The 27,833-nt window shown below is 37.0% G+C and overlaps 1 protein-coding gene across 2 annotated transcripts; it reads right to left on the reverse strand.

The window, feature by feature from the left end:
• STAM2 (signal transducing adaptor molecule 2) lies at positions 1-27,833 on the reverse strand. Of its 2 annotated transcripts, none has more exons than XM_034425075.3 (14): positions 27,597-27,833; positions 16,598-16,682; positions 14,988-15,063; positions 14,603-14,698; positions 12,827-12,973; positions 11,828-11,897; positions 9,661-9,853; positions 7,482-7,576; positions 6,303-6,379; positions 6,056-6,143; positions 5,785-5,839; positions 5,129-5,282; positions 2,534-2,685; positions 1-2,437 (listed from the first exon to the last, which is right to left on the reverse strand). In XM_034425075.3, exons 1-14 carry the CDS (start codon positions 27,634-27,636, stop codon positions 2,215-2,217), a joined length of 1,551 nt encoding a protein of 516 aa, XP_034280966.1. In that variant the 5' UTR covers positions 27,637-27,833; the 3' UTR covers positions 1-2,214. The 2 variants fall into 2 exon arrangements, with proteins under 2 accessions (XP_034280966.1, XP_034280975.1); XM_034425084.3 differs by having other exon boundaries at positions 9,661-9,781; positions 27,597-27,832.

Genomic DNA, 27,833 nt, shown 5'->3' on the forward strand with positions numbered 1-27,833 from the left:
TGAACTGTAAAGAATTTCTATTTATTCAGTTAATGTATGTCAAGCAAAGCAAGTATTGTTTACTCTTAATATAAAAATAGTTATACGTCTGCAGTATAGTTGAAATTCCATTCAAATCAATGGCTAAATACTCACTGATGCAAATGAAAGTCTGGGCCCTAACTATGGAAATTTGTTAATTCCTTTGGTAAGCATCATTATAATCATGCCTTAACAATAAATATTTTAGTTTAGAAAAGGGAAGAAACATGATCCCTACTGACACCGAAACACTAAATACACCAATTCAACATCAGAATTTATACATATTTACAGCCTGCATAAATGCATTTTAAGATTACACCAATTAACAATAAAGCCAAATGCAGCTATCTATAAAACTTCAGTGATTTGAGAGAATTAGTATATATATTGTTGTGTATAAAATCTCAGACCAGTGGATATATATACACACATTTATTATTTATACATTATATATAAAGGAGAAAATGCAGTGAAAAAAGACTGTTTCAACTCAACATCACAGTCAGATATTGGGTACCGCTTAAAGTAGTATCAAAGACTGTGATCAATATAAATGGACCATCTATAATGTATCAATGTGGAAGAGCAATGCACTATTCAAAATCCTCATTTTGTTTATAAAACGTTGGAGCTGAATGAGAAAACCTTGATTCTAAATAAGGATTTTAAAAAGCAGCCTTTAAAATTAAACATTTTTGAGAAGATTAAAATAAAACCAACACCAAAAAGGAAAACTCAAATGTTCTTGTTGGTAGAAAGAGATGAACAGCAGCTATGTTTTTCTGAAACCACCTTCTCAAAGACATCGTAGTCTAGATCACTATATTACTAGAAATCTAAATAGCTTACTTAGCACCAATATTGGAAGTGAAAAATGGGGCTCATTTGATGCTAGATACAACGGGTGTCAGATACTGCAGAACAATTCTTCAGAGCATAGTATAAAATGCCAATGGTTTCTTTGCACTGACTTATACATTTCTGCTTATTTTAATAAGGTATCCATTCCCATTTCCAACTATAGTGTATGCAAGATCTATTTTCCCTCCCTCAGAATAATCCTGTTATTAATAGGATAAAATCCATGAGTAGCAAGAAATGAAGTATCCAGAACAGAAAATTTTTCTTTTTAAAAACCTGGTCAGGAACTCTTTTTGACCTCCCAACAATAGAAAAATACATATCCCTTTTTGGATTCCCTTACACAATGTGTATTTTACCAGTTAAGGTTAAAAAAAAAAAATCTGCACATAAATCCTTGCTGTGACTACAGTACAGCATAATTATCAGCTTCTCCTTCATATTCAATAATGCCAGGGAATGAGAACAGAGAGAAAAGACTGATCCAGATTTGATCAGGTCCATTTGTGTTAGGGAATTTATGAAGTTAAAAATGTACTCTTTAAACTCTCCGTCTTCACATAGAGAATATTACTCCACAGCAATAAAACTAATTTTTGAGAAAAGCAAGTAAGAAATCCATTCTGGCAGAAACCATAAAATCCATTAACTTCTCTGACATTCAAAGTGTGTGTGTGTGTGTGTGTGTGTGTGTGTGTGTGTGTGCGCGCGCGCGCGTGAGCGAGAGAGAGAGAGAGAGAGAGAGAGAGAGAGAGAGAGGGAGGGAGGGAGGGAGGGAGGGAGGGAGGGAGGGAGGGAGAGAGTGAGTGAGTTTTCCTTTCAGGTTCGTAAAGATTTTATTGTATAATCTCAAAAGGCAATCTTGTTAAGATTATGATCTCAAAAGGGTGTAAACCAAAATCCAAACTAACTAATTAAACTGAGTTTCAAAGAAAGCACTTCAAATGTAAGGCTTCCATTAAAAAACAATGACTATATTCCCAAAGTCTGGAAAGAACAAACAGGAGCTGCATATATCAGCTTTGTTTTCAAGCTTCTTTTACAAGGGAAAAATTGAAGTGGCATTTTTATAAATAGTGAGGAGACACAGAATATTTCAGAAGTCAGGATTGGAAAGATTTTTTTTTTAAAAAAAACACACAACCGCAGCTCATCTAGTTTAAATGGCTATGCAGAAAAACAGTTAAGCCTGAATTAACATTTACTTTGAAATTGCTTAGTTGTCTGTTCCCTTCAGCAGAAGTAGCCTTTTAAATCAATGGAAGGACAATTTAAAAGATTACGGGTCAGCAACATCTGAAACGCTTCCCAGGCTCCGACTCTGCATTTTCACAGGAGAGGCTGCTGGTGATAATTTGTTTGCTGCTGTGGAAGTGAATGAGTGGGAACTGCTGGATAGCACGGACCTTGAGGCAAACTGGATGCAGTATTCTGGTAGGCTAGCATATCCACCGGCATGGTCATCTGCTGGGCATAAGAAACGGGACCAGCAGGCGGGAGGCAAGAATTCTGGTTCATGTAAGTAGAACTGGGCACAGAATCTAGACCAGGGCTGAAATACAATAAAGACATTAGCTTAAGCAAACCCCACAAGCATAATGAAGAGATGGGAATAAAGCTGATTAGCTAAAACTTGCTAATGGGTTACCTCATGTAGGTCGGAGGGGGCTGAGATGGTACTGAAGAATTCACGGTTGGAGGCAAAGACCTCAGTGGACCAATCTGGTCGCTTCCTGGATTGTAGTTTGGAGGCATACCATGGACCACATAATTCCCACTGTGCGGATGGATGGGATATGACTGCAAAAGAAGCAGAACAGAACTGACCTTCTGAAGCCCAAGGGATATTTCTAAAAAGGAAGGAGCAGTAAGTCTTCCAGTAGTCATTAATACAAGAACCCAAGTAGCACACCAATACCATGCGGACAGAACCAATTTTTTTATTGCCAAAATAATCTTTCAAATCTGCTAGGTACAGACAGATGAGGACTCTCTGAAACTGATCTGAACATGGAAGAGATGGGAAGAGCGGGGAAAGAACTTTCACTACATGAGAAGTGAAATAGTGTTATCACTGGATGAATCCATGAACCTTCAAAGCTTGCAAGAATCATCTGCAGGAGTTTAAGAAAGCGGTTTCTCAGAACAGATGCTGGGGGAGGGGGCAGGGGTCATGCTTGTGGCACAGTTGGTGCACTGTAAAGGACCCATGCCTTTTCTTAATTTCCACTGAGCTATGTGGTTTGAAGCAATTTGCAAACAGATCACTGCATCCTGCTTTCATTATTTTAATGTCACTATAGCTTCTATATCCTTATTTAATAGAACTGAAGCTTTGTTGCGGTTCTTCTGTGGCTATCTTTATCAAGGGCTTATCAGATTTATTTAGCTATAGCATATATATACCCACACCCACTTTGGAAATTAAGTAATGAAGAAGGTAGCTTAGTTGAGAAAATTAAGAGATGCTAGTTTCTTCTTGCTCAAACTCTGCTAATTTCTAATGCAACCTTCAATATGCCAGATAAGATTGAATATGATTTTAGCCCAAGAAGAAATGCCATTGTCCATTACGACAGATTTCATGCAGCTTGCTTTGTATTTCTGCTACGCTGAAGTAATAAGTTTACATCAGGACATTATTAAAGGTACAAAGCTTATAAAATAAGCATAGGGCAATTTTAGTCTCTCAGACCAATGTCATAGGATGATCAGAATAACATGGATGGCAAGAAAACTATGTGTGTTTTCAACAATGTGTTAGAATGACATAAATATGTTATATACATTAGAGTGCTTCATTTAAAAAATGTACTAAATCTCATGGTCCTAAAAAGGACTTTTGGCCTATCATTTTATGAAGAAAATATGAGCCTATTTTTACCCTAAATGAAGATAATCTCATATGGTGCAGATTATATGGTTGCTTTCACAAAAAATATCTTTTTATCAATCCAGAATTTATAACAGAGTTAAATAAATACTTGACTAGCAATGAATGTATTTTATTATGTTTATAAGGTTTTAATAGAATCTTATTTATATCACAACTGTGACTTTAAATGCTATATTTTGCTTTAAGAGATTTTTTCTCTAAACATAGTCTTAAAACCGTTTAAATGAACGAATAAATAAAGAAGAAAATACTGAAGAAATATAGCAAGCATTTTTACAGAAAATGATTGCTTCGTGATTCAACAGTGTGTAAGTAGAGATTAAATAATATTATAAAAATATTTGCTCCTTTAAATGTAGATATTCCCTTATTGTTCTGTAGCCTTCAACTGTATACAATATTACCTTGAAGTGAGAGGAATATTAGTTCATCTAATGCTCATTATTTCTCCTCACATCCCCAAATACTGTCAATCATTTCAAAGAGCTCACGGAAAATATAACAGATGAATGTACTATCTTTGATGTGGCAGTTACCATAGTAACTATTCTTTTCATACTGTATTATGTAAAATCCATCTAAAATTCGCAACATCTTTTTCATTTAATTGCACTTCTAACTTTTCTTCCCTCAAACTCCATCCTCCAGCAATTCCTTTATGAAAAACACAAACTAAATAAACCAAAGGCGATGTAGATTCAGTGGTGCATGTCAAATTGTGAGGTATGTTAACAACTCTCAATTAGTCTCACTGAAAGTCCATAAAGCAACACAAAATGCACTGATATATGAATGTGGAAAGGTCATCTATGAAGCAGCTCGAGTGTTTGGGAGGGGAGACATGCATAGTGTCCAAGATTTTGCCCGCTATCCCAGCAAGTCTTACATGTGTCATCTGAGTCATACTGGAGAAAGCAACTCTGTTCACTCACTTATTAAGTTTTGGTGGAGACATGTTTAATTCAATCCTAATCCTAACTGAGACTCAGAACATTCCCACCACTGCATACAAGGTTTTCAATACCTTATGAGAGCTGTTTTGAAGGATTCTGAAGACAGAACTGACAAATATCATGAAAAACTACTTCCAACTAACAGAATTCTTTGGATTGAAGGTTCATGGAAAAGCTGCAATTACAACACTGTTTGACACTCATTAATTCTAAGAAAGAGGTAAGATCTACATTTGTTTAAGCATATGCTGATACATTCTGCACCAGAACTTTAAAGTCTTTGTGGAAATTCAAGTCCTTCATATTGCAGTGGTCTGTTCTTGTATGCATTGCAGCAGCCATTATATGTGAAGGGAATCCTTCTAGAAAGTAGAAGTAAAAATAAGGCACTGACCTGCACTGGAACACTGGCTGACGTGGGTGCATACTGTGCCGTTGAGTGCATCTTTGAGTATGCAGAATACATAGGAGCTTCATTCATTAGTTTATTATAGAGTTCCAAAGCTTCCATCACTTTCACATTTAGTTCGGACAATTCTGAATGTTTCCTAATTAGAGCGAATGAAGTAGTTTCAGTTATCACTGATCAATTGGTTTTGTTTAATTTGAGTATAGTAAAACTACATAAGGAAGAATATTTGTAGCACAGGGTTTAAATGAGGAATTCTTGCTACTCTCTGAGCTTGGCTGTTTTCTTGCTGACATTTCATTACCCAAGTGCCAGCATGATGATGAAATGAATGAAACATTAGCAAGAAAACAACCAAACTCAAAGAGCATCAAGCACCCTCAGTAAACCTCAGCCTAGAAATTAAAGATTCTTGGAAATAAATTATTAATTTCTAAATATGTGTCATATGCCAGTTTGCATAATATGTCACGTACCACACTCAGTCTTTTGGGCTTAGTTTTCACAATTATTACACTACGTAGGATATCTGAATTTTTGAAGCTGTTTGATGACCCATCTTATTTTTTACTCATCTACTGTACTACTTAAATATAAATTGCATTTTTTTTTTACTTATAAGCATTACACAATTGCCTTACCTATCAATTTCTTCTAGCTTTTCATCTATCATGGGACTCATCTGTTGACAGACATCTATGAACAGTAAAATATGAACATCTGATCAGTTAATTGCTCATAAATAAAAGCACTGAGGTGAATGCAATGCATGGATACTTTGCCTAGCACGCAAAAAGAAAGGACAATTTCACCTGCCTTTCAGATTTGGTTTAACAAATGAAAAACATGAAAAGGACAAGAAGTCTGGGATTAGGATTTAAAAAAAAAAATCATATGTAGCAGTAGTGATACCTTCTAAATCCAGGAGATCAGAAGAATCAGATTTAGGATCTGTTGGATCTATGCTCTGAAGTAACTGCAGTGTCTTATCCATCTTATTCTGGAAGACGGAGAAAACATATTTAGAAAGATATTTAAATTGGGAATTCAAGTTCTCAAAATCAATAACAAAATTTATCTTGTGACAAGGGGACATGGTAGCTTCTTCAAAGAAAAAGCTGCCTAAAATGTATTATGCTGATGGAAAACCAAGACATACCTCATCTATGTACACTGGCTCTGGCTCAGGTTTTGTAACTTCAGTAGTGTCTTCAGAAGCATCCTTGTCTACAGGCACTGCGTAAATACCATGACAACATTAGTCTTCCTCTAAATCTAGTTTCTCAGCATACAATAATTTTTTGTCAATATACCCCATGTCCAGATTCGAAGACAGACCTAACGACTCAGATTATTAATAATTTAGATTACTGTGTACAAATAAACAGCAAGAAGAGCAAACTTTGGAAATTGAGCTTTTTAGATAAGACAGTTAATATGGTGATAATGTTTAGTATTTGCTTAAATATTTTTAATCTACCAATAGTTTGGGTATGTTTGTAAAGTAGTGTGTGACAAGAAATCCTAATGGATGCAGAGGCAAAAAAACACTTTTGCATGGCAAACATTATACAACACAAGGTAAAGTTACAGACTGAAATAAATTTCAGGATAAAGGTAATATAAAGACTAGGAGGCATTTCACAGTTTAATAACATAGGTAGCATTGGTCTAGAAATAAATTTCTTGTTGCTTTGTGAACCCTGATGCTTGAGATGTTTGGCTTAATAACCTAATCAATCCATGGATATTCAATATATGTTTTGCTAGTTTGGGGTATTTTTCATTAACCCAAATGGCTGGAAAGCCCTGGTGAAGAATATATAAACACAGATAAAATAAATTTTAAATTCTGTTTGTGCGATTTCAAACTATCTCTTCTAAAATATAAAAGCACTTTGTATCTAAATGCATAATTCAGAGCAAATTATTCTTCCAATCATGATTATAGCAGTGTCTGACTCATGATATTAGAATACTTTTGTCTGGCAACAGTAAAAACACTAGATCATGAACATGACATTTAACAATAAACTTTCTTCATGAATACAATTCGTATCATCTCCATATGCAGCTCCAGAACAATACGCCATTAACAGACATGAGACAAATTACTTCTCAGCAAGTGCAAGACCTTCTGATTATTGAACATTAAGTAACAGTGAGTTAACAATTAGAACAGGAGTGGGCATTACAAGGCAGAAGACTAACAGTCTTCCAGCATACCTAGCAGTTTTGGACAAATCATTCAGCTTCTTAGTAGTTTCCTGAAAAATGGGATGATATTACATATATGACTCCTGAAGTGTTCTGAAAATCAAATTTCTATTCCGTTTACCTGTTTCAGGCTCATCATTTAAGTTAGGAGTCACAAAGTTAGAAGGGAACAATCCAATTCCTCTGTGATTTTCTCCTTTCCACCAATTGGCATCACTGCACAATTTAAAAAAAGGGTATTTTAACACACACATGAAAATAGAACTATGATGTTAAGATTCTTGCTTGTCTTCCACCCTCAGCATGGAATCATCTCAATATATCGGTTAATACTATTTAAACTTGTGTTATGTTGCCTTCCTCTGTACTTAGTTCATTTAAGGAAATGTCAGGCACATAATCCTAAATTGTGGTCCAAGATCACCCAGCTGCCTTTGTCCTTAAGGTGGAACTAGAACTCACAGTCTTCCGGTTTCTAGCCTGGTGCCTTCATTACTTCACCAAAATGGCTGTCATTTTATTTTTACAAGATTAAATAAATGATGCATGTCATCTTCCCAATCTAATTATTCAATATATGCTGGGGCGGTAACTCCAAGGATTCAGAGAGTTATAATTCCAATTCATCAAGAGGACACAAGGGTGGGGAAAGCTATAGCTACCGTGTTTCTCCAAAAAGAAGCCCGGGTCTTATTTTCTTTTGACACCCACCCCCCCCGAAAAAATGGCTAGGCCTTCTTTTTGGAGGATTTTAATTATTGACTCACCTCATGGCAGTGGCACCAACAGCACCGCCCAGCAGGAGCCTGCTGCTGGTCCACTTCTTCTGCGGCCGCTTGCCACCACTCGCATGCATCACCCCAGCCTCCGTTTCGCCTTCGGATGCCTTCCAGAAATCCCTCTGCAGCCAATAATAGAGCTCCGGACCAATCCGGAGCTCTGTTATCAGCTGCAGATAACAGATGCCGTCAGGCATCTGAAAACGAAATGGAGGCCAGGGCAATGCATGCGAGTGGCGGCAAGCAGCTGCAGAAGAAGGCGAGGCAAGTGTCGGGGTATGCGAGGCCTGGTAAGTAGGGCAGCTCCACCCCACCTCCCCACCCTAGCTTATTTTTTACCAGTGTGCCTCACTCCACCCCCTGCGCCCCGGGGTGGGCGGGATCTTAATTAGGGCTAATTTTGTAGATGGGGCTTAATTTGATTGCACGCGCTCAAAAAATGTGATAGGGCTTCTTTTCATGGTGGGTCGTCTTTTTGGAGAAACACGGTATAAAAATATAGACGAGAACCTATCCATTAGGAAATACAAACTAATGAGCTCTTAGCAACACCTATGATTTTCTCTTTGAACCTTCATCTAGCTCAGAAAGACCCAATTTATCCAAAACAATTAAGGACAATAATTTTCTAAATAGACTTTGAAAGTGGGGTAGAGTTATAGCAATTAGAATAGTTTCTAACACTGGGCCTTTTTATCTTTATTACAAGGTATAGGTTGTGAGTTAAATGCACAAACAGAACCAGCTATACATGAACAAGAGTGGTTCCTATTCCCTTTTTTAAAAATTGACATCTTCTTACAAAAACGGCAGATAAAAAAATAATCATTTTTAAAGACTAAAATTTAACCTGGATTTTCAGACTTTAAAAATGTTTCATAAAAGTAATGCTCAAGCATATACCAATCAGCATACTTTCTATTCTATTTGCTAATAGTTAAAATAAGTTACTAACTTCTCTCTAAAAGTTCAAAGGCAAAAAGTTCAATTAATAGGGAATGTGAGCTGAGGGAGTAATATAATTGCAAAAACTGGTGAAGATTGTTCTTTCAGAACCTCCTGGCAAAAATATCCTCCAAGCAGCCATAAGCAATAATTCAATTGGAATTTCTTCAGTCTCTAATAACTATACAAATATGTATCATCTTGGCTGTCATCAGGTTGGCTCTAAGATCATTATTTTATTTTTCAGTAAAAGTTATTCTGAAAAAAAGGCCTAGCAAAATAGTTTTATATGGTATATCCTAACTAACAATGAAACCATCTCTCTCTGAGATGCCGAAGAATCTGCACTGAATTTATGCTCAAATAAGGAGAGTGCATTTTTACTGAAAATGATAGCTATGGAAATTTTCTGAATAGTAAATAAATTGTAATTTATTTAACTGAATCAACCTTGTTCATAGAAGAGTTTGGAAATAAACACTGAAGCGGTTGTTCAAAATGCAAGTAGCATATTAAAAGATACATTCGAGTTCAGTAATTCCCTATCTGAATACAAATAATAAAATACCGACATACCTGTCATCCAAAACAACAATAATATCGCCACTCTTAAAGGTAAGTTCATTATCCTCGACTGCCTCAAAGTCATACAAGGCTCGCACTTTTCTTGAGAGCTTTTGATGGCTATGCTGAATGTCTACAGATGGGTATAAAGATTTTGTCTCGGTTTGCTGCTGCTGCTTCTGTTCTTGCAAAGATAATTCAATAGCTACAATTTGAAGAACAGAAGCACATTTTATGCCAGTTAAAATTATGTGAATTACTTGCATGTCATGGTGTGTAGCACAAAGCTCTCTAAAATGTTCCAAACAAGTGTCTTTTCATTTGATTTTAGCTTCGGGCATCAAAATTATACAAAGATGCTCATTCAGATCTCTTTACAGGTAGTCCTCGACTTACAACAGTTCGTTTAGTGACCGTTCAAAGTTACAACCCTGAAAAAAGTGACTTATGACCGTTTTTCACACTTACGACCATTGCACCATCCCCATGGTCACGTGATTAAAATTCAGATGCTTTGCAGCTGACTCATATTTATGACGGTTGCAGTGTCCCAGGGTCATGTGATCGACCTTCTGACAAGGAAAGTCAACGGGGAAGCCAGATTCACTTAACCGGAGTACTAACTTAACAACTGTAATGATTCACTTAACAACTGTGGCAAGGAAGGTTGTAAAATAGGGGGAAACTCACTTAACAAATGTTTCACTCAGCAACATAAATTTTGGACTCAATTGTGATCGTAACTCGAGAACTACCTGTACATATAGTTAATTCTGGATGAGATGATCTGTGAATGGAAGTACATCCCAATGCTAAGATTAGAAAAAAGTCCAAAAAAAAATTGGACATTCCAAAAACTCTACTTGTAAACATGCTCCAGAAAACCTAAGAAAGCTGTCATGCAGTTTGCTTAGTTTTAGCTTAGTGAGCTGTGTGAATTCAGCCATGTCTTACTCAATAAACCACAGTTAAACTTAGCATGATGACTGAATCTAGCCACTCAATACATTCAAGCTCTGCTGATTGTGGGAAACAAGGTGCTAACTGCTCTAAATGCTTCACAGTTATCACCCCTCCTATAGATTGAAAATTGAAGTTGTTGAGGGAGGAAGTTAGTTGTTGTTACAGTATAATTAGGGGAAGACAAAACAGGTTGCAGCCTTCCATACAAGTAGTTATGATTATGTACAAATTTGCCACCTTAAAGAACTGTAGTAAAATCAATATAGATGTTCATATACTAAATATTAAATAAGGCATAGATTAACCATAGCCTGTAAACTGCTTAGAGATTGACTGAACCTGTTTTTATTATATGGTCCCATCCAAATCTCTCTATCTCTCTATCTCTGTATCTATCTATCTATCTCTCTATCTGAAGTTTCTTTGGAAGGTAGGATTTGAACAGAATTACCACAGCAGTCTGACTGATTAAGTGCCATCATGTTGGTGTGAATTCTCAGTGACCAGAAAGTCATACACAGCTATTAAAAGCATGTTTAAGTCAGACATTGTTCTTAGAGCACTAATGTCTCTAATAAGGTCAATATGAGTAAAATTTTCTCTGACAAGTGTTTCTAGCTTATGAATTGAACAAACCAAAAAGATGAAAAGATTCAAAACCAGGCAGCAACAAGAAACTCAATACACAAAGTGTAAGCTAAGAATTCTTAAAAAACTGTTTTGAGGAAATCCATACACAATTTATATTATGTAAATGAAATTAAATCCAACTCAAAGAATTATACTTATTATTTTATTTGTTAGCTAGGGTTATGAGCATCTAATAACTTAAAACCAAACATGTGTAAAATATTTAAAAATAGCAGAGTCAGAAACTGGACAGTTGTAATATAAAATGGTAATACTTTTGGAAATTTGTTTTAAGAAATGGCAAACATCCTTAGAATTCCAAGGAGATCAAAACCATTTTTTAAAATGCATTTGCTGAGATAAACATCTGTTTCCTTTATAGTTTCCTTGCTTCCTTCACAAAGTTTTAAAAAATACAATTGTTCAAACTTTCCTTTGTTACTACTGGCTATATAGCAAGGGTTTGATTTGAATTTGTGTTCAACAGAGAATGTCACACATTTTAACCGTCAAGCTTGTTCCCACGTACAAACTTAGAAACATGTAAAGTATTGTATCACTCATGAATTGATGACTAAAGTTTTACCTTTAGCTATATCTTCTTCTTCTTTGTTTTTGCCTGATGATGCACCATTCTTGGCAGCAGCTGAGGGACTCTGTAAATATACTTGCAATATAAACATGCTACTTCAAGTGGGAAAAGTTCTATATTTGCCTACACTTTGAAAACAATACTGGTGTTATTTTAGCTTACCTTGTGGTAAGTATTTTTTAATTGTTTAAAGTCAGAAAACATAGGACTCATACCCAACAGGTGCTCGGAGCAGTTATCGTTTTTTGGGAATGAACCAAAGTCACATATTGACTGTTAATAATAATAGCAATAGCATTTAAGACTTATATACCACTCCATAGTACTTTACAGCACTCTCTGATCAGTTTACAACCTCAGCATATTGCCCGCATATGCTGCCTATTAGATTTAAGTCATTTTTCCACAACAAATGGCTGTTGATACTTGCCAGGTCTATTCAAATAGCCCAATATGGATAAACCATATGTCCTTGTTTTTAAAGCTGCGGTATATCTGCTCTTATACATTTGGATTTGGTACAGAACGGTTCCTAGTCTAAGCAACATAAATATATATAAAAATGATACCATTTTAGTGCTTCATTTAATACAACTGCATTTTAGATCACAAAACTGTTTCTGCACATTTTCAAAAGCAGGATTAATATACTATAGTAATCATTCTCACTTCAACACAGAGTATAATCCAACTCTGCAAAGTCTTCAATCAATGTTAAAAGTGTTTATGAAGCAGATAATCTTACATACATATTGTGTATATTATATAATAGGTATAATAATACATTATGAGCTTCTACTCATCCCAAGGCCTATTTGCCCTGTGCACCACAGAGCATCTCCCAGCTCTGTAGTGCCAGTGTGGGGAGTTCTTGTAGAAAAAAGTTTATTGGTGGATAGCTGAATGTGCTCACATTCAAAATTTAAATTCAGTCATCCTGTTAGCACCAAAACCCCAAACTTTTGTAGGCATAAATGAATTCTAACCTCTTACCTGTGTCCCAGCTGTAGGAAACACAACCCCTTCTTCCTTAAGAGATTTAATGGTGGCTGATATTAAGCTGAACTGGGGGTCCTTCTGAAATTCTTCTGACCATTCTACCATCAAAGCTTTTAATTTGTCACATACCTTAGGATGTGCCTAAAAAAAGAAAGCACAACAGACTGAAGCAAAATTAGCTTTAAAGAGTTGACAAAACAAACTGCCAAAGAAGTTGGTTGTCCAAAGAAAACCTACAATCTGACATGTTTAGCAGAAAAATTTAAAAAGTGATATTAGAGATGGCTGACCATTGTATGATGACATGTATTTTAAAATACATTAGAAGACTTAGCTTCACAATTTAAAAACCGATGAGAGCTGATGTGATGTAGTGATTAGAGTTGAACTGGCATTAGAGAGGTCCCATGTTCAAGTCCATCCTTGGATTTGGCCCTGTTGCTCTCATTTCCCCCAGCTTGCCCCATAAAGTTAATGTTGTGGAGAAAAAATGGATGCTGCCCGGAGCTCTTGAAGAAAAGGCAGGATGTAAATACGAATGCGGAAATAAATAAAGCTCTTGGTAGGCTTATATAAAGGAACTGCCCCACCAACTTGGCAGCCAGTTCCTAGGCTCCAGAAATAGCCAGTCTATCTCAGGTTGGCTCCAGGAAGAGACCGTTATTACCTGTTCTCAGTTCAGGTGCATGAACTGGGTAACCTAAAGCTTCAGCACAAATACATTTTTTTTTTTAAAAAAAATTCTCCTTCCTCTTTTCAACAATCTGAACCCAAACAATGACTTGGCATTTCTCTAGCAGAGTCTTTTTTACAGATAGATACAATTTAGCTGTTAATATAAGCTACATCTCTTACATGGCCACACTGACTTATCAGCAGTAAGTCTCTAGAAAGAACTGGGAAGGAAGGATGACAGTTTCTGGGAAGCCCCTTCAGGTGACAGAAACTCCACAATCTCCCAAGGTGGCCCATGAAGCACCTCATGATATATTTGGGAAGAAGGAGTGGGTAGCTCTGGATCTAACCAATTGTTTAGTTCCAACACCTGTGTAACATTCCCAAAGCTGCCAACAAACCTTAGTGGGTGCAAATTGAGACCCTACGTTACCCTGCTTATCCCTATCTTTTTGGCTGGCCTTGTAAAAGTTGTCAAAACAATACTGTCTCTATACAGTCAACAATCTCCCTCCTCACTAAGTGACTCTGGGTTCTGTTTTTATCTATAGGTAGTCCTTGACTTACAACAAAATTTCCATTGCTAAGCAAGGCAGTTAAGTGAGTCATGTCCGATTTTATGACCTTTGTCACCATGGTGTTAAGCAAATCACTATAATTAAAAGAACTTTGGGGCTGTTAAGCGAATCTGGCTTCCCCCACTGTCAGTACTATTCTAAATAATGATGATATACCAGCTTCATAATTCATTGTTCAAATGATTATGAAATGTTCCTATTGTTTTAACTCTAACACAGCATAAGAGAATATTCAACCTTTCTTTGCAATCTGTTGTTCCTCTGCGGAAGCTGTCAGTTCAGATATTGCAAAAATTAAATGTTCTTTTTAGTATTCATGATTAAAGCAAATCTCCCAAGTATAACACCATAATTTTGTATAGTTTTACCTTCTCTATTTATATCACAGATTGTATTTTTTTAAATTTCATTTCTACATTCTAAGTTAATACTAGAAATGCAAAACGTATATGCAGTGACACAATCAATATACTTTTCTGTTAATTTTCTCCAAATATGATACATCTAAAAACCTCACCTTGTTTATTATGACACGCACTTCACTGGCAAAATCACGTGAGCAGATTTCTAAGTGGAAAATTTTTCCACAGTTTGATACACAGGCTCCCAACAGCTAACAAAATGAAGACAGAATTGAATAAATGAGACCGTTCACAATGAATTGCAAAAAGCTGCCCATATGTAATAAAGATATTGATCCTAATCAATCCCTGCCCCCCCCCATCTAGAGCTGGATAGGAAGAAAACAGGCCAGTAACACTGAGAAATAAATAAGATTATTGTTTTAGCAAAATTATTTTAGCCATCAATATCAATAGTTTAATTTTTTTTTAAGTTCACAAGAATTGTTTTATGAAGAACCTGATAATTTTCTCCCCTGAATAAATTATATGCATACTCACAGTTAGTGCCTGCAGTGCAACATGGGGTACTTTATGATTTACTCTCTTTAAAATGGCTTTGAGGCAGTCTTTTGCTCTAGATAAAATAATATCTGTGTCAGTCTCTTATTTTAATAACTTAAAAGGGAACAAAAAGTCCCAGAAAGAAGAAGACATTGAAGAAAGAGCTTTGGGGCATCATTTTATTATTAGTGACACAAAAGGAAGATCCACTTCTAATACTTCAACCTCAAAACCCAATCATATTCTGCAAAGCAAGCCACAGTCAGTTCAATAGACCTATCTCTAAGAGAAAATATCCAGGATAAAATAGGTAGCTTTCAATCATTTAAGTATTTCAACACTTCAGTTTGAATCATGGTTTGTTATATTAATCTAATGCTATTTTTCAGTTTTCTGATTTGGTCAGGGTTGCCACATCAGTTTGTTCAATAAACGAACTGAATTATAACTGAATTCGCATATAACCAAGGCATAAACAATAGTTTACAAAACACAACAGCTGCTATAGCATGACAACTGGTGTGACTCCAATATCTAGGGAGCCATGGAAATGGTTGTGGCGAAGGAATGTAGCAGTTAGCAAAACATGAGCTCAGTCTGGGGAAACAAGACAGTGTGAAAAAGAAAATTAAAGTTGCCACTCTAGAAGGGGCGGAGAGAGAGGGAGGAGTAACACTGCTACCAGTAGCTGTCAAGAAGGATAATAAAGGTGTGTCGTCCCTTTCCGTAACTAGCCTATTTTAAAAGGCTAACAGTAATGCAGGGAATGGCAGCAGAATCATACGTGCTGTCTCAGCACTGATTGAATGCAAGTGTACAGAGTATATTAACTGAGGTTCTATGTGCCTGGGGATTCACGAATGGCTGAGTTCCAATTTTTTACTGGGTCCATATGAGCACAGACATTATAGCAGCAATCAACAAGAGGCAAACCTGTCACCTTTCTACAAGTTGATACAAAAGATAATGTGAAAGGGCCTAATCACCTGGAAATGTTTAATGTGTCTAGTTTAGACAACAGTAACCTACAGAACACCACACAAATACAATTACAAGCAAAATGCTAATTACTGGAATGCTAATTACTACTTGAAATACTTTTTTTTATTATTCAAATGGAAGCAGATGCTGATGTCTTTCAACTATCCACATTTTACTTTTTTAGTCCAGTCTAACCTCAAGCATTTATTTCATGAGACTTTAAAAAAAAAAAACTACTTAACAATGGAAATTAATAACAACAAGTTTCTGAGAATAGAAATTATTAGCAGAAACGTTTGCTGTTTTTATTTATGTTGTCCTTAGGACTGACTGGCTGGATGAAAGCTACTTTCTGTTCTGGACATCTTCTAAAGGGACCTAGTTTTAAGGTACATATTTTGATTTGGTATAAAGTGGATCTACTTCTCCCCACAACCTTTTAAACAAGATAATATAGCATAATCACTCTGTGTCTGGTAGTATGTGAGTTGGTGTGTATGCATATGTATGTTTATGAGTAAGTATATATATATGCATGTCAGCTTAAAATGACAGATCTGGGCAGAAGGCACAAATTAATCAGAGTATTTACAAAATAACATTCAAGATATGTTGATGGGTCTTACCCATTAGGAGTGCTTCCAACCTTGTCACAAATATCCATAATAACTGCCCAATCTTCAACAGTGTTGTACTCATTTGTAGCCTTTTCTGTGGACAAAAATAACATACAAAAATCAACAGCCTTTCAGGCAGGACACAAGCATCTTCTGTCTGAAATGGTTGCTAGCTCAAAAAGTACTTTCACTATCCCGCTAGAACCCTAAATTCACAAACAAGGTCGTTTTGCATTCAGACTATATGTCTAAAATTGGACAGATTTACTTCAGTGCAATGGGAAAATAATCCCGACGTTACAATTTCAAATGAATAGTAAACTATAAGAGATTGGAGTCTGAAAGAAAATATGAATGTTTTCTTCATTTTCTTAGAAGTCTACCAATGTTTAATAACTTCCTTATTTTCTTCTCAATCCAGACAGTTGATTTATGTGGCGCTGATAGATGAAAGTATAAATTTATACCAGCATTCATTCTCACATAGGAAATTAAAGATAAGCACAACTATTTCCACTTTGTGAACAAAGTGCACTATCAAGTGAAAAAGCAAGTTATTCATATTATCAACACGAGTTGTATTTGGGGGTGTATTAGCATCAAATCTTCATGTTTGATAAAATAAACATTTGAATTCAACTTTTTAGAAGCAATACTATCTACAGAATGGAATTTTTTACACTCATTTAATAATTTTATCTCTATCTCCCAGCAAGTATAAATGGTATTCCCACTGTTAAAATAATATTAAAAGCACATTTACACATACACAGATACATCTTCTCAGTGACACAACTAAAAATCCCTAGGAATATAGGACATTATTGCTGAAAGACACTGAATAATTGCGAAACCTTAGAGAGAAAGGGTGAAATATAAATGTACTTCTAATAGCTGATAAGAAAATTGGAAGCTGCTTATTTATAACTCTGTTTTCTTTCTCTTATTTCTTTCTTTGCACTTTTTCCTTACTATTTTTCTTTATTCTTTCAAAAGTGTACTGTTTTTATTCTTTCTAAAATGTTTTAAATAAAATTTATATATTAAAAAATTCTCCCTTCTCATCCCTATGGATGGTATGTCTTCCTTAATCTTGGGTCCTCTACCAGAGATGTGGAAGATTGAAGCTTCTGTGCAGTATCTTAGCTGTTTTCTCACACTGCGTTCTTCCTGGGATCTGTTGGAGCCACTCTCTGGGCTAGGAGTCACAGACCCGAGTGTTCCTACCACCACTGGGACCACTTTGGCCTTTACTTTCCATATCACCTCTAGTTTCCTCCATCTTTCTTTCTAATATTGCTATCTCTTGGCAGCACTACATCTATCACTACTGCGGTCCTTAGTCTACCACCATAGTGTCCCAGTTGATTGACCAGTGCCTGCCTGTCCATCTGGATCTAGAAATCCCACAGAATCTTAGCCCTGTTGTTCTCTACAACTTTCTGTGGAATTTCCCATCTGGATTTAAGCCCCTATATTGTGGGGATATTCCTGTATACCAGGGATCTGCAACCTTAAATATTCAAAGCGCCATTTGGACCCGTTTCCCACAGAAAAGAAAACACCAGGAACCACAAAACCTGGGGTGGGCGTGGCCAACCCAATGTCACTCACTTCCACCAGTCACTTGACACCCCCCCAGCCACGCCTACCCAGCTGGTCATTAGGGCAGAGAACCAGTTATTAAAAAACACCAGGAATCACAAAATCCTTTTGACATATCTCTCTCTTTCCCCCACCCTCTCTCTGTATCTCTCTATGTCTCTTTCTCTCCCCCTTTCTCTGTATCTCTCTGTCTCTGCCCTGGCCGCTTCTCCATCCCCCACCGTCGCCCTTACCTTCTCAGGCCAGGTGAGGAGTGATTGGGAGGGGAGGGCGAAGGGTGGGGCCACCCAGTGGTGGGATTACCTGACAGGGAGCACAGCAGAGGGCCCATAGAGCCGCATGCGGCTCTGGAGCCGCAGGTTGCTGACCCCTGCTGTATACAATGCCAGCTACTTAGTAGTGCCGTTTCGATGTATGGTGTTCCTGCCTGTATCTTAACTTCTGCAACTATTTGTTGGAATTCTTTGAGGCCTCTTAGCATAGTCTGGGTCACAGGTCTTATCTAGTGTGGTAAACCCTTGCTTCTATACATCTGTTGTCTAGTGCCTGTTCTTGTGCCCTTTCCAGCCACTGATGGGATGTCCCATTGTTTGCCAATCATCAAACACAACCAAAGCTATCTTAGTAATAAATCCCAGCTTGAAACCTGGTTGAAAACACGTCTAGGCTGACAACCTTCTCAAAAACCTTCCCTTCAAAGGGAAATTGGTCAACAGTTACTGAAGATTGTTGAGTCTATGGATACAGTAATATTATAGATATTTTTTTATATATTTACATTTTATTGCTTTTAAAATTACAGAAAAGGAACAAAATGTTAAAATAAATTTTATGCAAAAACATAATTCTCAAAAAAGAGATAGCATTTTGTTTGAGAAATAATGAGGATAATGCTTCTTTAAAACACATGTTTTTACAATGTACAATGCTTACTATATTTTGGGAGAAAGTGGTGCACTATATAAATAAGATTGGGCAACAAAAACTAAAATTTCAAAGGATAATACTCTGTTGAATTACATACCTACTGCATGGAATTTGACAACTGGCCAACACAAATAGATTTTCAATGCCCTTACTATTGCCAAAAAACTGATATTGCAGCATTGGAAAGAAAAATTGTTATATTATACTTTGTTCCATATTTCCCTTTTTCTATTGTATTTTTTCACTTTTTCTAAAAAATCATGCATTTTTTGGAGAATATTATAGGTAAAAATTTAAATTTGGTTTGAGAGAGGGTAATTAACAGGGGTAAAATGCTCCCGGTTCGGACCGGCTCGGGCAAGTAGGTAGCGATGGTGACGGGCAGTTCGGAGAACCGGTAGCAAAAATCCCTGCCCCCCGCCCCCCCATGCCCAGCTGAGCCACGCGATAATCAGAGCCTTTTTTTCCTTTTAAATGGCCTGCTAATCAGGCAACGCAGCTTGGATTGTAAGACCCATTTAAAAGAAAAAAGTTTCTTTCCCCCCCCCCCCCCGCCCCAGCCTCCAGCTTGCTCACCTTAGCTGCTGGTCGCAACGCGCTTGCTGTAATACCTGCAATCCATTGCATCAGCAAGCAACTGAATCTCCCTGCCTGCAATCAAGCTCATCGGTGAGCAGCTCTATCTGCAACTTTAAAACTTGTGGACTTCAATTCCCAGCAAAGCTGGCTGAGGAATTCTGGGAGTTGAAGTTTACAAGTCTTAAAGTTGCCAAGGTTGGAGACACCTGTTCTATTGGGTAAGTTTTTCTGCCCTTTGGGAGCTTTAAAAAAAATAGTTAATTGAGGTTTTTTTTGGTTGTTCTTTTTTTAGACCTAGCCATTTAAAGTTTAGGAAGTTTTAAATTTAGCTGCTTTTATATAAAAATAAATAAAAATAAAATAATATTTGTGCAGCTTTCTGAGATTTAGTGTCTTTCTGTAGTGTTTCACTCTAACTACACACAAACACAAAATCTCACAAAGCTGTATGTGGAATTTTGTGTGTGTAAAGTGTGAAAGTTGGTTTTTTGAGCTTTTTGTGGCTGTGTGAGGTTCCTGCTTGTTGCAGGGGCCATTTTGGTTCTAGCACAGCTGCTTTTACATTGTGGGTGAGCCAGTTGTGTTGTGTTGTGTGTGTGTAAAGTGTGAAAGTTGTTTTTTTTGGGCTTTTTGTGGCTGTGTGAGGTTCCTGCTAGTTACGGGGCCATTTTGGGTCTAGCACAGCTGCTTTTACATTGTGGGGGAGCCAGTTGTATTGTGTTGTTTTGTAAAAAAAGGGCAAAGAAGTGACACTGACTTGGCCACGTCCACCCAGTCACCTTATCACCAAGCCACGCCCACTAATTAAACCACGCCCACAGAACCGGTAGCAAAAAATTTTAGATTTCACCCCTGGTAATTAACCAGCACAGTAATAGTACAGGTATGTCAGACTAATAACAACCAGCATAATGTCAAAATTCAGTGTGAACACAAAGGGAATACCTGAATCTATGCTAATCAGGATTCCCAGAAATAGGACCAAATGTGGGATTGCACTCAAGTGGTAAACTGCTTACTACCATATGAGTTATACAAGTTCATCCCAAAATGGCTGAACACCCCTATGTACAATAGCTAAGTTTTCTATTTCCTGTATATTTTCCATATGTTAATTCTCATTTCCCCCCACCCCAAACAGGCTTTTAGTTCAGACTTCAGAAATTCCTCAGTATATTATTAACAAATGTGTCATCTAAGTCTTCAAATGATTGTTTTCTATATCTTCACAGAAAAACTGAAAAACCATGAGAAGATTAAATTTGTAGCACCTCAAAATCCATGGAGTAGAAGCTCCCAACATCATTATGTCAGTTTAACCAACCTAAAGGTCTGAAGTCACTGCAATTTTAATCATTCAAAAGGACATCATGATCAATAGAATCAAAGTCTACTAACAGCGCCAAGAAAACAATAGCCCTGCATTCCTTGGCAGAAGATACAACTTGGGCAATCATTTGAAGCCAAACGGGTGTAGATTCAAAATAGCAGATGTACTGTATTATGCAAGATTACTTGCCCCTCTACCTCGCTATAATACGTTTTTCAAGAAAAAAACAACTATTTCGATATTAAATTATTTGTTACAATAAAATTCAGCTTAAGGATTTTTACAACAGAATATTCTGTATGAGATTTCTGAGAACAACAGAAAATACCATTTCATTGAAAGATGTGTTAGCTTTTACTAAGAGTTAAATAAGCTTTTTCTTATGTCTTCTAAATCTAGAGGATTGGTATCATGCAATCCTTCAAACTGCTTGTTTACAACCTTGGGTTCCACACACTGAAAGAAACTCAAAATATATTTATCAGTCTCAGTATAACAGCAAAGAAAGATTTACATCATTTTAAATAGCATTGAGAGCAAGCGAGTCACTGAAACAAATAAGTTAACGGATGAGCTTTTTATGTTGACTAAAAAGGGTAGCTCATGTAAAAAAATCGAAGTCCATTTACACTGAACTTCATATATATCAGCTTCATCTTAGCAAGCTGAATTTCTAGCAGGACAATCCATTCTCACATTTTCTAAAACAACTTTCCCCAACTCAATGCCCTTCAAATGTGCTGAACCTCATTTGCTTCTTAGTAAAGATCAAGTGAAGATATCCATTACAGAAACAACAAAATTACTGAGTGAGCAAATAGGGAAAGCAAACAAAAATTTGGTGACAAAGTCCACTGGACGGTTCCTCTCAAAAGCCATTGGCAGGAACAATTCATCAAGTGTTTTGAATGGCTGTTTTGTGGAATATAACTGAGGATCTTAACATTTTTTTCCTTCCCTCCCTCCCTTCTGTTTATCTGAGTAATCCATAGACAAAGAGAACTACTCTCATGACTTATTGGGGACATGTGTGCTTTCCTCCCTGGAGAAGACAAGAACTACACATGTAGCAGGTATAGGTTGATTGCTTTCCTGGAAGAAAAGTGAAGAAGTGAACCTGTCCATTCTCCAATTTATCAGGGAAGATGAGGAATTCTTGGATCCATTTCAGAAGTGCTTATGGAGGGACAATAGTACCAAGAAGCCTATAGAAAACAAAACAAAGCCAGGCTGAGAAAATGGAAGAATTTGGTTTGAAAAACAAAAGCCTGCCAAGAGAGGTCTTTTTCTTTGGAGCTTCAGAATATATTCCAGAGCTTTTCCATTTATATTGGAGGAGTTACCACAAGCTTCAGGGCATTGTATACACAATGTGAGCTTCTTTCTGGGATTCACATTCAGGTTGTAATGAAAGCGAGCTGGAATCCAACAGGATAGTACCAGTAGAAGTGACTGGGGCTTTTGTCTTGTGATCTGGGATCATTTTGAGCCTGTGAATCATGAGGGCTTTCTTTAGAGTCACTTCCATCATTTCCTGCTTGGATGATTGGTAGAGGCTTCTTATGAGATGGCAGGAAGTTGCAGTCAAGTAATAATCAATGCTTCTTTCTGTAAGGGGACTGTTCTGTCACTCCTGTTTATTTGTTCTGGAACATTTCAGATCTGTCTACAATTCAGATCTTTCTGGGAGCAAATGTAGAGAAAATGGTGGGCCCACAGTTCCACTGAGACCTAAAGGAAGGGAATTATTTGGATTTACAGAGTCAAGTTTAAGGCCAAGGTACAGCAGTCATGCATGCATTAGTCATGCTTATGGACAACCTATTGAGAAATTGGGATTTGGGGAGTACAACATGATCCTTCTTGACCTGTCATTGGATTACAGTACTATTGCGGCAGCCATAGGATAATAAGTAGTTGCCTTCCTTTCTGAAGGCCAATTTCAAATGTGATGGAAGGACAACCTTACTCTAGGAAGTGGCTAAGGGCTCTGCTTGCTTCTACTTCTCTTTAACATATGTTGAAACTGCTGGGGGAAGGGGGAAGGTAATCTGTCTGCAAGGAGTTCACGAAGAACAAGTGTGTTATTTATCTCAGATGTTTTGCAACCTTGGTATCTTCCTGTGAGAACTTCTGAACTTTTATTGAGTTTGGTGTAGTGTAGCGGCCTAGAAACCAAGAGGCTGTGAGTTTTAGGCATCCTTAGGCATCAAAGCCAGCTGAGTGACTTTGGGCCAATTACTCTCTCAGTCTAACCCACCTCACAAAGTTGTTGTTGTTGTGAGGAAGGAGGCATGAGTATTAGATATGTTCACTGCCTTGAGTTGACCTATATATAGTTGACCTATATAAAGGGCAAGTGTAATGGAATGGGTAAATAATCTTGAGGAATGTGGACAGGGGAAGAAATGTTGTCCAGGAAATAATCAGATAAAAGAGGCAGGAGCTCTCAGTGGTTTAATAATCAGTGAAAGAAACTTAGAAAGAACCCGGCCTAATGGATCAAACCATTAAAACTGGGGTGAGACTTTTGTACTTTCAGACTTGCAAAATTGTGCTAATGTAGCCTTACAATAATGTAGATTTAGCTCATCTAGTCATGTTTCCTGTCTGGTTTATCCAGGAGGACTGACAACCTATTAAAAATATAATAACTTTACCACAGTTACTTCTTTGTGCCAATTGTGGACATTCCTGGATCAGGAAGTCTTGCTCATAGTCATTTGTGTTCTAGTAACCTTCTGGGCCTCTCTCAAAGAATATTCAAAGCCTACACCTGGTATAGAATGTACTGTATCAATTTGGAGAGTTATGAGTTGATCTTGTATAGACGAATCCTCTGGTTTAAGAAAAGCACTGGGTCTTATTTACATACTTAATAGTTTTATATAGCTGCCCATCTTGCCACCAATCCCTGCATAATTCTGGATCTGGTTATATAGTCAACTCCCTAAGGTCTCATTTTTACAAGACTGCCAGCTGACAGGTCCTCAGAAGTGGGCTTTTTCGACAACTACTTATTACCTAGAGATATTCAGTCAGCTCTGTGAGCATCTGACTTTTGTATCTTCTACTTTTATGTATTCTACTTTTTAACTTTATGTGTATTTGGGATTTTATCTCTTTTTCTTTCTTTACAGGTATAATTTTATGAGATTCTTAGCCATGTAGAGTCCTTAGGATTGGATGGCGTATAAAAAAACCTACATATATAAGGCTCCCAAAATACTCAATGTCTACTAACCATTATCCCTCATCACTAATCCATATGGGAATAAATGATACAATCCTGAAGTTACTGTAAGGTACTGTACAGCACCAAGATGATGATGCTGAGAACACAGGTGATATATTTCCTTCACTCCTTCTTGGTCCAAGAAGAGAGAGAATACTGGAAGCAAACAGGTGGCGTGCAGTTTGATCGTGGAACGTATTTCCAAGATGAGGGAGTCTTGGAAAATAATAGATTACAACACAGAAGAACTAAGAAAAATATATTTAGGAAGCAACTTGCAAAACTGTTCAGGAAGAAAAGCAATAGTAGGTTTAAATTACAAGGAAGATTTGAGATGGACATCAGGAAGATGTTCTGGAAGATAAATGCTATTCGGTAATGAAATAGACTATTACGTGGTCATTTGCGGAAACTGCTATAATAATAGATTTCTGCACTGGGCTAGATGCTCTCTAAGACCCTTTGTAAATTTTATCTTTGATTTTCTGATTAAAATGTCTACTTTTAAAACACTTATTTCATCGAAAACATGCAAGAGCATTGTTTCTATGATTCTTCTAAAGATATATAATGTGCATTGTGCTAGAATTAAATATTTTATGAACATTTAAAGATATAAAAAAGCTCAAGATTTAATTCTATTTATCTTCTCTCTTGGTGTAATATTTAAAAATGTGATTTGTACATCTTGAAATTAAAAACATCTTGTCACCAGAAATTAAAACAGCAGTTAAACAATTTACATCAATAAAATCTGAGGAAGCACGCACATGATTGCAACTTTCATTAGCAAAACACTACCATTTTCAGAATTTAAGTTCTCAAGAGAAAAAGAAATCGGTTCTGATAGTAAATGTTTTGTCATTAATAAAAGATTAGTCATATTATATATATCTGAGTAGGGACTTTTGTTAAGTTTCTGGAAGCTTCAGCTAACATAAAATGTAATTGGTTCTGACAGGAATTTAATATAAAGCCCGTAAATTTTTATTAAATTGCAGCTAATTTCCCATCTATTCCATTTAAAATCTCTTTTGAATCCTTATACAATCTAACATCTGCACACACTGAAGAATAATCTTCCAATATTCTAGGCTCTAAGCCAGTTTTTCTCAACTATGGTTCCGCAAGAGGTCGCTAGAGGTTCCATGACAGACTGTGATTGAAAAATATAATCATTTTTTAATGTTATACACTGTGTAGTGCTAGCATCCACACTGGTGGAAATTTTTATATGTCAGGATTCAGTGGCACCGTGCTATTTATTGAAAAACATGGATTAGATAGGCCAGAAATGAATTTCATTGTATTTTTATTTTTGTGATTTTGAATGCATTATTTCATGCAGGAACCTGAACATTATCTTAAGGGCTCTTCACAATGTAGTTTGTAACAATAACTCCATCTTGGGTGCTTTTGCAGTGAGTCTAAACCAAAAGCAACATTAAATCACATTATAACTTAATATTATATGTCCGTTGTGTGTCTCTGTTCTTTGCCCATGAGGAACATTCAACCCTAGAAGCAAACACTGGCAAGTCAACTTTCTCTAAAACATCAAACTATCTTATGAAGAAAAATGTTTTCTTGGTTATGTCTTTTTTGGAAAACTCAAAGAGGAGTTTTTTTAAAAATTTTAAAGTACTTTGTATTGATTTTTTTCACTGTTGTGCAATTTTTTAAAGGCTTTGTTTTAGTGATATTTTTAAAATAACTTTGATCAAGTACTTTTAGACAGTATGAAAAAATGTATTTCTTTAAAAATAATTCATGACAATAACGTACAGTACAAATGTGACTCAAATCTGCAAGCACATAATTTACTAAGCATTATACTTATCTCATACACATATGCATATAAAATATTGTAAAACCCAACTGAATTTTAACGGGATATTTCCCTCAGGTATTTACAGCTTGTAAAGATACCTATTCTCTAATTTTAACATATTCAACCATCAAAAATGTCATCCTGCAACATGCAGATGATTTATAGCTGTACTATTACAAATGAGAAAGAAAAGTGTCTTGTCATCTCTACTGATGTATGAGTTCTTGCCTAATCCCTTAATACCTAGCTTTAAATAATTTGTAAAGCTGTGAATTATTTCACTTTTAGATCTAATTCTCATGAATTCAACTAAGCAAGAGAAGCTAAAATAAAGGTATAAAGCAGTAAAGAGGGAAAACAAATCTAGTAAATTCAACTTCAGTACCTGGAAATCTTATTAGGTTTTGGAATAAAGATCTTTGTTTTTGAGATTTAACCAAGCAACAGCTCTATGTAGTTAAACCAAGACCAGCACCTAATTATTTAAGACCCTTTAAGAACTTAACTTCTATTCCTACCAATCAAAACTGGTCTTTGAATCGTCAACATAACTGGCCACCTCCCCTAATTCCAGTTATATTTTAAAGACCATTTCCTTGCCTTATAAATCTGTGCTGACCAAAAAATAAAAAATAAAAATCACCAAAGGGTGTTTAGTTGTTGGGAATGCAAAATAAATTCCTTTCTATGAAACCATTCATTTAACGAAATGCAGCAATTCCTTCTCTATTAGCATTAATATAGATAGATAGATAGATAGATAGATCACTTTACTTAGCTGTAAACATATTTTTGTTTCCAACCGAAAGTTAAAACTATGACTTCTTTTGATATGAAGTCATTTTTTTGGCTTCAGTTTCTGAAGTTTCAGTTTCCCCCTCCCCTCCCCTCACTTTTAAAAAGTGTCCATAGTTCTGGCAATACGACTGTTAATAATAATACAGATAAAGAGGTGGGCCTGTGGATTTTTTAAAACCCCCCCAAGCCGATTAAAATATATTTATAGATCAGATTAGGATCCCTCCCACCTTAAATTTAATCTTGGGCAAATCGTTCGCTTTCAGGTCTGACCTGGCGAAAAGGAGGAGAATCAGGTTTGCCCAGCCAGAGAGTATTTCGCAAAATCACTTGAGCCACTTAATATGGGGGGCGGGGGGGGACCCACATTATTCCCTCCAGGTAAATCAGGGGCCTCTTGCAGCAAGAGGGTTAGTCTTGCTCCACCTTCCTCTCCCGCACAGGTGGCCTCTCAACTCTGATCCTCACAGGACGACCGGCCTCCTTGTCGAGAGGACAGTCAGTCTTGGGACGGGGACTGAGAAGCAAAGCCGGAGGCAAATGGGGAGGGGGTGGGCGAGGCTTGGCTATGCCGACTGAGCTGATTCTCCCCCCCCCCACCCCACCGGGAGAGGGGAGAACCGACCCGAGGCCGTGCCCAGAGCCTTTAATGCGGCTGCTGCTCTTCTTCTTCTGCCGGGTGGAAAAATCCCGTTCCACTCACCCACATCCAGCTCGAAGGGGTTGGAGGCGAAGAGCGGCATGACGGCGACGGCGGCAGCACGAACGTTAATAACGGCAACACCCCGAGGCGGTGGGGGGGGTGGGGGGGTGTTCAACCTGGCGGGGTCCGGTTCGGCAGCCACCCCAGCGCAGGACGCGACTCACTTCGCAGCAGTGAATCCCCGCCCGCGACGCGGCCACGCCCCTCCTTTCCTCCACTTCCTGTTCCGCCATCGCG

This window comes from Pantherophis guttatus, chromosome 1 (assembly GCF_059756535.1).
Source record: "Pantherophis guttatus breed Tessera chromosome 1, ASM5975653v1, whole genome shotgun sequence".
Taxonomy (NCBI): domain Eukaryota; kingdom Metazoa; phylum Chordata; class Lepidosauria; order Squamata; family Colubridae; genus Pantherophis; species Pantherophis guttatus.